Here is an 8,370-nt window from a genome sequence, read left to right as displayed (position 1 = left end):
CTATGTGCATGCAAAGTATTTGATGTAATTTTTGAGGTCTTCAATCATGGTGGTTTTTTTTAAATTAGAACCAAATTAAACGTGTTCCTAGCCATTGCTGAATACAGTGATTAAATCTGAATTATACTCAGTTGTGATCTACATTGGAATTTGCATGACACATCTCTCCTGGTGTGAAACTAAAAGGGAATTTGAATCATACCCTATTCCTTCCCAGTAAATACAATCCATTAGCCATCAAATCCAGTAAGTTGTGGTCAGTATTTAGAATAGATAGATCTGTAGATTAAATTAATGATTCATCTATTAGAATAAAAGTCTCAAGTACTGTACCTAGTCCCTGACAACTGAATAGTCTATGAAAGGATAATTAACTACACATGCTTCCTCCTCATTTTCTTATTTTTGTTATGGCAGCCTCCACTGTTCCCAATATCAATCAGAACCACCTTCTTGATTATGAAAGTAAACACTGTAAGGTCTTGTTTGGGAAAACGTGTGTTTTGCTTGACCTATGTGAGCTTTGATACACTTACCTGTGCACAAAGGTAGCATGGATATATGTTTTTGGAGGCTAAGGTGGAAGATGCCTACTTTTGCAAAAACACAATGGCAAGTTCAAACATTCTGGACTCACACAGACAACTGCTTTCTGCCTCAAAAACTGAACCCCAAACTGAAAGGCAACTGAGGTGGAGTGTTTTCCATTGGTTCCTGTAAGTGAGAAAAGGACAAGACAGGACCCACATCCCACAGGAAGTCACACATATTTATCATGTTGGCCAAGGTCCTCTGAAAACAAAGGAAGGAAAGGACCAGGATACTGTTAGTAGGGACCATACTACACACTCTGTCACCATATGTATAAAAAAATACAAGTTGTTTTTCTAGTTTATTTTCCCTGGCTTTCTGCTAATTGCCACCACATTTTTCTTGTTTTTGATGTGTTATTTTTCGATTCATTTTCAGAAACCATTCTTCAGTTGAAAAGCCTTTATTTGAGAAATTATGTGAGTGTGTTTAGCAAATAGAGAGAGAAAGGGAAAGAAAGAGAGAGAAATCGCTTTCGTCTGGATCCAACAGGAAATAGCTTCTCAGGTAGCTGTCACAGTATGAGAACAGCACATTTAGGTTGGCTCTGTGATGATATAAAATAGCATCTACCCCACCTGACATTACTGCTCAGGCAGACTCTAGTCCCAGATGGCTAACATAAAAGCTCCATAACCTTGTGCTCATATTTAATGAAAGGTAAGTCATAGACGGTTTCTGACTACTGGGAATCTTATGAATTACTGGTATGGGAGAGGGAACAATTGCAAAACCTCTGCTCTGGATACAGCCTGCTTCTGCCATAATGGTTCAGTCCTTTCTGATCCTCTGTGTAGTGTTTGGCTCTGCAGCAGTTGCTTCCTTAATGATAGAAATGAGACAGCTTAACTCTGAGAGAACTCTCATGCTTTATAGATTTTTTTCCTCAACTGCTTACACAGGTGGTTTTTTTTTTGTTTGTTTTAAGCATAAGCACTGTCAACATATCTGCTCTTTTGTAGCCTAGTAAATGACAGCTTTCTGCTTAAAAAAAATAAAATAAAATAAAATAAAATAAAAAAAAAAAAAATTCATTTTCTTTCCATCCTGAGGAATTATAGAGCACTGGTTCTTTTCCAAATAGCACATCTCATGTCTTGTTGCTTTGCTCTTTCATTAAGACATACAACTCGCCATAGCAACCTTTTCAATTAAGGCCAGATCCAAAACTTATAACTGCTATTGGAAAAGGAAGCCATTGCCTGCAGGCTCTTTCAAGCAGTTTTATGTGCAGTTATTCACACAGTGGTCACACTTGCGTGACAAGACTACATTGTAGGAACAATATATACTACACTGCATTTCCTTAGGATATTAGTGGTCATTTTGGATAGTAAGTGAAATACCTTTTCTTCATGTCAGTTCTGGCAATCAACTGTGAAATATGATGAAATATGACAATGATTAGATGCGGCAGCTTATTACTGTACCAGAGTTTTATGCAGAGAGTTCAATATTTTTAATTTTATCTTTTGAGATAAGAAAATCTTTGGACATGAGCCATAAGATCCAAATCCCTGACAGGTGCAGAGGGAGAATTTCTGGGCTTTTATATATTTGTCTTTTCAGCTTTTGTCACAATCTGATAAAGGTTTTTCACCATCTTACTGTTATGTTAACACGTTATTGTAAATGTAAAACAGTAGGAGAAATATTTTAGCTTTCCACAGAATACACCAGCACTACCCCAATATTTGTATTTGCTCAGTCATTTGGGGCTTTCAAAGAGTCTGAGTTGCCAAAGTGAAGTCTCTAGCTAAGCAACTTCCTTCCCGTTTTGCTGGCTGATGGAAACGGTGTGAATATACCAGAGGGTAGCTGGAATTCCTCAAGGTGCTGTGAAATAAAAGGCAAAAGAACAGGGCAAGTAATTAGACCGAAGGAAGGAACGTTCCAAGGTGCACAGGCTAGCTTTGCTACAGGTTCCAGTATTGCCGGATACAGCTGGAGTACGTAGGGTGTGTCTCAGCACAGCACAGCAATTAAACTACCAGCAACTTGCTGCCAGCTTTGATCCTTCCTGAGCTGCGCATTAGCGGAAAGTTGGGTTTCCTGTTGCCCTCTCCTGCGGTCCGGGAGTGGATCAGACCTACTTCGCGATCTCTGCGAGTCTGTGCTTCGCAGCTGCTCGTCTGCGCATGAGTCGCCGCGGGAGGCTCCGCGGCTGGAGTATTTCAGGGGCTGGGCACAGGGGTAAGATGCTCAGTACCTGAAGGAGGGGAGCGCACTGGCTGACGATGGCCATCACGTCGGCGCGAGGGGGACCCCGGCCCACCTCCTGAACAGCGGAGCTCGGTCGTCGGCGCAGATCCCGCTTCAGCACCGCGGACAGCGCACCCTGAGCTCCGCTCCCGGCTTCGGCTCAGCGCCCCCGGCTCCCGCTGACCCCGCTCCCGGTCCCTGGCGCCCCCGCTTTCGGACCCGCTTCTCCTCTCCGCTTCCCTCTAGCTATCAGCGTACCCCTCTCCGCTCCCCGGCAGCTCTTCTCCGCTCTCCCTCGGCCAGTTCCCAGCCTGTACCTTTGGCTCCTCTCTCCCCACTTGTCTCCTCTCTGCCCCTCTGCTCGCGCCCCGCTGCCCCCGGCTCCTCTCCCCACTCCTCCGGCTCCACTCCCCCGGCAACATGCGCGGGCGGCCGCGGGCGGTGGCTGCGGTGCCGGCTCGGATGTCCCCTTCCTCCTGCCTTCGCCCGCTCCAGGGGACCCGGTAAGAGATGGACTTGGCAGGCGTGCTGCTGGCGTTGCTCCTCGTGTTGGTGCTGATCGTCTCTCTGCTCTCCAACCTCCTGGTGCTGCTATGCTTCGTCTACAGTACAGAGATCCGCAAGCAGGTCGCCGGGGTTTTCCTGGTGAACTTATCCTTTTGCAACCTGCTCCTTACCGTCCTGAACATGCCTTTCACCCTGCTGGGAATCCTGAGGAACCAGCAACCCCTCGGAGGCTGCATCTGCAAAGCTGTGGGTTTCCTGGAAACTTTCCTGACTTCCAACACGATGCTGAGCATGGCAGCACTCAGCATCGATAAGTGGATTGCTGTGGTGTTCCCCTTGAGCTACACCAGCAAGATGCGGTATAAGGACGCTATGATATTGATGGGCTACTCGTGGCTCCACTCTCTCACCTTTCCCTTGGTGTCCTTGTTTTACTCATGGGTAGATTACAACAGCGTTTATGCCTCTTGCACCTTGCACCTGAAGGAAGAGACAGAGCGGAGAAGGTTTACAGTGTTCACCATCGTCTTTCACTCCACCAGTTTCATGCTGTCACTGGTGATCTTGTGTTTCACCTATTTAAAGGTGTTGAAAGTTGCTCGGTTCCACTGCAAGCGGATAGACATTATAACCATGCAGACTCTGGTTTTGCTGGTGGATATCCACCCCAGGTAATTCTTGCCTTTTCATATCCACCACCCCGGGGTTCTTGCAGTAGGTACCCTCGTGCAGAGCATTGTCCTGTCTTCCCAACACCCCTTCCTGTGTTCCTTCCTAGCAAAACCTCCTGGCTCTAGCTAATGCATAGAGAGCTAGCAGACATGCTGTGCATCTGTAACCTGCACCATTTAAATGTCAGTCCCAGGTAGCAGGGAACCGTTTCGGTGTAAGTGTCACTCTGAGGTCCACGGAGACAGAGCTGCCCTGCCGTGCCCTAGTCCAGCAATGGGAGCAATCCTTCCCCTCTCCACCGGTCTCAGCTGTTCCCTCCTTGCTCCTTTCCTTAACCCCTCAGCTGCTCTTTTCCTTTTGCAGTGTGAAGCAGCGCTGTCTCAATGAGCAGAAAAGAAGGAGGCAACGGGCTACCAAGAAAATCAGTATTTTTATAGGGTCATTCGTGATCTGTTTTGGTCCTTACATTATCACCAGGTCAGTATCTCCTGATGCGGTGAATGAGGGGACTGCCTGAGAAACCAAAGTACCTTCTGATGAGCAGGTGCTGGTGTGGTGGGGCTGGGGAAGTCTACAGCTAATCTGGGACTGGCAGAGCCTACTGGAGATCTGGGGCCACCAGAATACACACACTTGCACAAGCTCACACACATTCACATGCTGCTGCCCGTAGAGCTGTGCACTCTCTGTCAGCTTCTGGCTCTACTTTCCTCATTGCAACCAGGTCTGGGTGCCTCTGCCAAGAGCAAGAAGCTTTTAGGATGAGTACCAGGAATTAATTATATGCCACTGGGAGATAGAAGCAGTTTGAAACATTTGACACCCTTCCTTCTTAGCATAACCCAAGCAATAGAGGGAAAGGCAGATCACTTCTACTGATTATCTCAGGTCCTAAAAAAGCATCAGTCCAAAGTCTGAAACTGTTAGAAGCTGAGCTGACATAACTTAAATTTATCCAGGCTGATAATTTGGCAGATAAGCTTTGTGTCTGGAAACATTAATGTCTGTGAATTTATTACTAATTATGAATCTTGACCTCATAATTTGGGAGTTAGCTTCCAGGAAAACCAATAATTAGTCTTTAAGAATGTAGAAGAAACACTATGCTTCTCAACTGGCCAGCCATTTGCATCCACTCTGGTGATCTGTGTCTTTTAGAATAGTCAGATGTCATTCTACTCTCTAATTGTAAGGTCTTTATACAATATATGGTTATTATTTTTAAAGCCTGAGTTGGAAGCGAATGTAACTATAACAAATAGCAGCACCTGAGGATATAGTCTTTAGTCTCTAAAATAAATGGGCTGAAAATGTCACAAATTATTAATTTTTTTTTAATAATAGTCACCATTCAATGGTGCTTTCAATACGCTTTCTAAAAGAACAGATTTCTGGCTAGGGAAATGCACTTCTCTTTGAACTACCACATTGATTAAGGCATTCTCAAATTTGTTTCCAAGTTGTCAGGGTCTCCATTCACACCAACATACGGAATTCAGCCACTCTGATCTTACATAGTCATAACCACATAAATGTAGGTCATTTATGATCATCATTGTTGTCCTTTTCTTACATGGGCAGTGGAACATATTGAAGCCAGTGCACAAACATGACAATTTTTTTTAACCTTTAGGATGGCATTTCAGTCCCCATTTAGATGCTGAAATGGTCTGACTGCCTGGATAGCTGCATTTTTTTCTGCAGTTGAAAGGATTATTACAAATACTAACATTACATTACAGTTAAAAGGTTAATTGATCATTATTTAGTACATTCTGAGTCATTTTCTATTCATTTTTACAATAAGCAGGATATAATTTTATTGAACAAAGTGAATTTTGCCATCTCCATCCCATTTGAATACTGCCAGTCTCAGCAAATTCCAGTATCGCATTTTTCAGGATGGAGATTCTCCTTGCAAACTTCCCAAATTATTCCTTATATGGTTGTAAAGTAAAAGCCACTTCCTTCCTCAGACATTACATTTGGCAACGGTAAGATGGATCATTTTCCTTGCGTGACAAATGGGTACAACATGTGTCAATAAGAAGACTGAGTCTTGGTTTATGAGATGCATGTCTCAAGGTACATTCACAATGGCCAAGAAGTTCAGTAAACGCAAAATGGGAAGCAATTGAGAAGGACATCTGGATGCTCTTTGGCCCAAAGGCAAAACAATGTCCAGGCTGCACAAGATTAAAAGCAACAGCAGCAGACGCTGGACGACTTGCTATCATATCACTTCTCCATTCCTACCCTATTTTTAGCAGTTGTGCTGAAGTAATCTCAGTGATGGCAACGGCAGAGATCTTTTCTTGCTTTTTGGCCTGGTGACTCAGGTTGTGCTATGAGCTCAGTTTGCTCCTCATTTCAGAGATATGAACGAGATTTTGATCATTAGCAACATATTCATCTGTTCACTAAAAGCCTGAGAATTAATTTCATCTTTGCTGTCATGTTACTGAAATCAAGAAAATTATACTAAGATTCATTCAGATGGATATTTATAAGGCTGACTTGTTTAGTTCAGGCCTTTTATCTTGCAATATTTTTCTTCCGTGAGCTTCAAGGCAATTACATTTGGGCCCACAACACATTAAAAGGGATGCATAGCAATACATCTATTTTCATAGCTGAAGGATATCTTTCTCTCCTTATTTGGTGTGTTTATAAAAACATCAATTTTGTAAATATCAATAGCATATTTTCTACTTATATTGAACTACAGGATGGGATAAACTGAAAACAAACAAACAAAAAACAACAACAACAGCAAGTGCCTTCTATTGTATATTTATTTATTTCTCACATTTTATGTCTTATACATTCATTTATTCCTCTTTTGTTACTGTTTTGAATTCACTGGAATTTTCCAACAAGCTTCAAACAGAAGAACAGAAGTAATGCGATTCTGAAATGTACTTGCTGTAGGAATTGTTTCATTGTCTCAAAAGAGAATGTTTCCTGATAAAGTTCATATGCTTGTTGCAAAGTTCAGCCCTCATGTTGGGAAGTCAGCTTTTCTATACAGAGGAGATCTGAACAACATCAAAGTTGAACACTTTGCAAGGTGGGAGCTCTGCACGTTGGAAAGAAGCCAAAAGGTTCCTCAACCCTGAAAAAAGCATCTGAAATTGAGTTTTGAAATTGTGATGTCTTAGGATATAGAAGAGTTGTTTTATCTCATGATGTTTTGTTGCTGCTTTTTTTCCTTCTTGAATAAATATAACAGCATATTCTTGAACATTCAAAAGATTTCACAAAAGATGTACAGATAACGTAACTTTTTTACCATGTTCCTTCCACTTCTGTGTAGAGTTAACCCTATGTAGATGAGCTGTATGCCAGACACTTGCTGGAGAGTCTGAAGGTTTGTTCTCACCTCTGAGGAAAAAACTGTTTAACTTGGTTTCTATTTCTCTACCTGTGATTAATGCACCTCTCTCAGCTGAGGTGCTGAGGCCACTAATCATCCATGAAGCACAGGCCAGGAGACACAGGTCTGGAGACAGCTGTCTGGTCAAATAATGATGATAAAAGTGTTGTCTCCTTGTTTTCTTTGACAAAACTAACAGTCAGCCAAGTGCACACAGAAATTTTCACAGGTAAGTAAATGCTACTAAACACACTTACCTCAAACCACTGTGAAGGTTGTTAGATATGATAGTATGTAAAGGAGGCCCTAGTTTTCAGGAGCAACAGACTGGTGCCATGAGTGTCATGCCCAAACATTTGAAGAGTTTAGTGAGTACAGACATCCTAGTTCATGTCTCTATCTCAAACTTGTCATGGGCAAGGAGTAATCACTTATATCACCAAGATTTTGACCACTGTCACTTACTAGTACAAAGCTCTATATTCAGCAAGAGTAATAATAAACTGAAGTACTTCATTATGTCTGTTTCATGAGAGCATTAACACTGAAAACACAATTTTCCCCTTTTTCCATACAAGGAATTATTATTGTTTCACAGTTGCTTTGTTAAGATAGTTCCCTTTGCCTTTATTGAATCCAAGGAGTTAATAAGTACAGAGTTGCAGGAACCATGTGTTGTAAGAAAATAAGTATTACTTTAATGTTTCATGAGGCATGATTTGAGCACTGGGCTCAGTGTGAATATAACACTCAAGTGTTTCCATCTCTCTTTAATGTTTAACAGGTTGATAGAGCTCCTTCCTTTTGTTACCATAAACTACTACTGGGGAATTATAAGCAAGTGCCTCACCTACAGTAAGGCTGCATCAGATCCATTTGTTTACTCACTTTTACGTCAACAGTACAAAAAAGTTCTGATCAACATCGTCAATAGGATACTTAAAAGGGATCTGTATCCTTCATCAGGGTACAACAGCTCTCTTGACACCGAAAATGATTACTGCTTGCACAGAACAAACTAA

At 42.3% G+C, this 8,370-nt stretch overlaps 1 protein-coding gene across 1 annotated transcript; it reads left to right on the top strand.

Annotated features, from left to right (window-relative positions):
* Window positions 1–3,303: 3,303 nt before the first annotated feature.
* GPR78 (G protein-coupled receptor 78) lies at window positions 3,304–8,370 on the top strand. The gene is made up of 3 exons (XM_042812869.1): window positions 3,304–3,971; window positions 4,336–4,449; window positions 8,133–8,370. The coding sequence occupies exons 1-3, from the start codon at window positions 3,304–3,306 to the stop codon at window positions 8,368–8,370; spliced, it is 1,020 nt and encodes a 339-aa protein (XP_042668803.1).

The sequence above is a fragment of the Centrocercus urophasianus genome, unplaced genomic scaffold, assembly GCF_019232065.1.
Source record: "Centrocercus urophasianus isolate 14NV4802_14NV808 unplaced genomic scaffold, USGS_Curo_1.0 seq_13, whole genome shotgun sequence".
NCBI lineage: Eukaryota > Metazoa > Chordata > Aves > Galliformes > Phasianidae > Centrocercus > Centrocercus urophasianus.
This window is presented reverse-complemented; position numbering and strand designations above follow the sequence as displayed.

What these genes read in the sequence shown, in the direction of transcription:
- GPR78 (XM_042812869.1), top strand. Translation starts at nt 3,304, where the DNA reads ATGGACTTGGCAGGCGTGCTGCTGGCGTTGCTCCTCGTGTTGGTGCTG. An exon ending in CTGGTGGATATCCACCCCAG is followed by an intron (nt 3,972 to 4,335) that starts GTAATTCTTGCC and finishes TTCCTTTTGCAG; the next exon opens with TGTGAAGCAGCGCTGTCTCA. An exon ending in GGTCCTTACATTATCACCAG is followed by an intron (nt 4,450 to 8,132) that starts GTCAGTATCTCC and finishes AATGTTTAACAG; the next exon opens with GTTGATAGAGCTCCTTCCTT.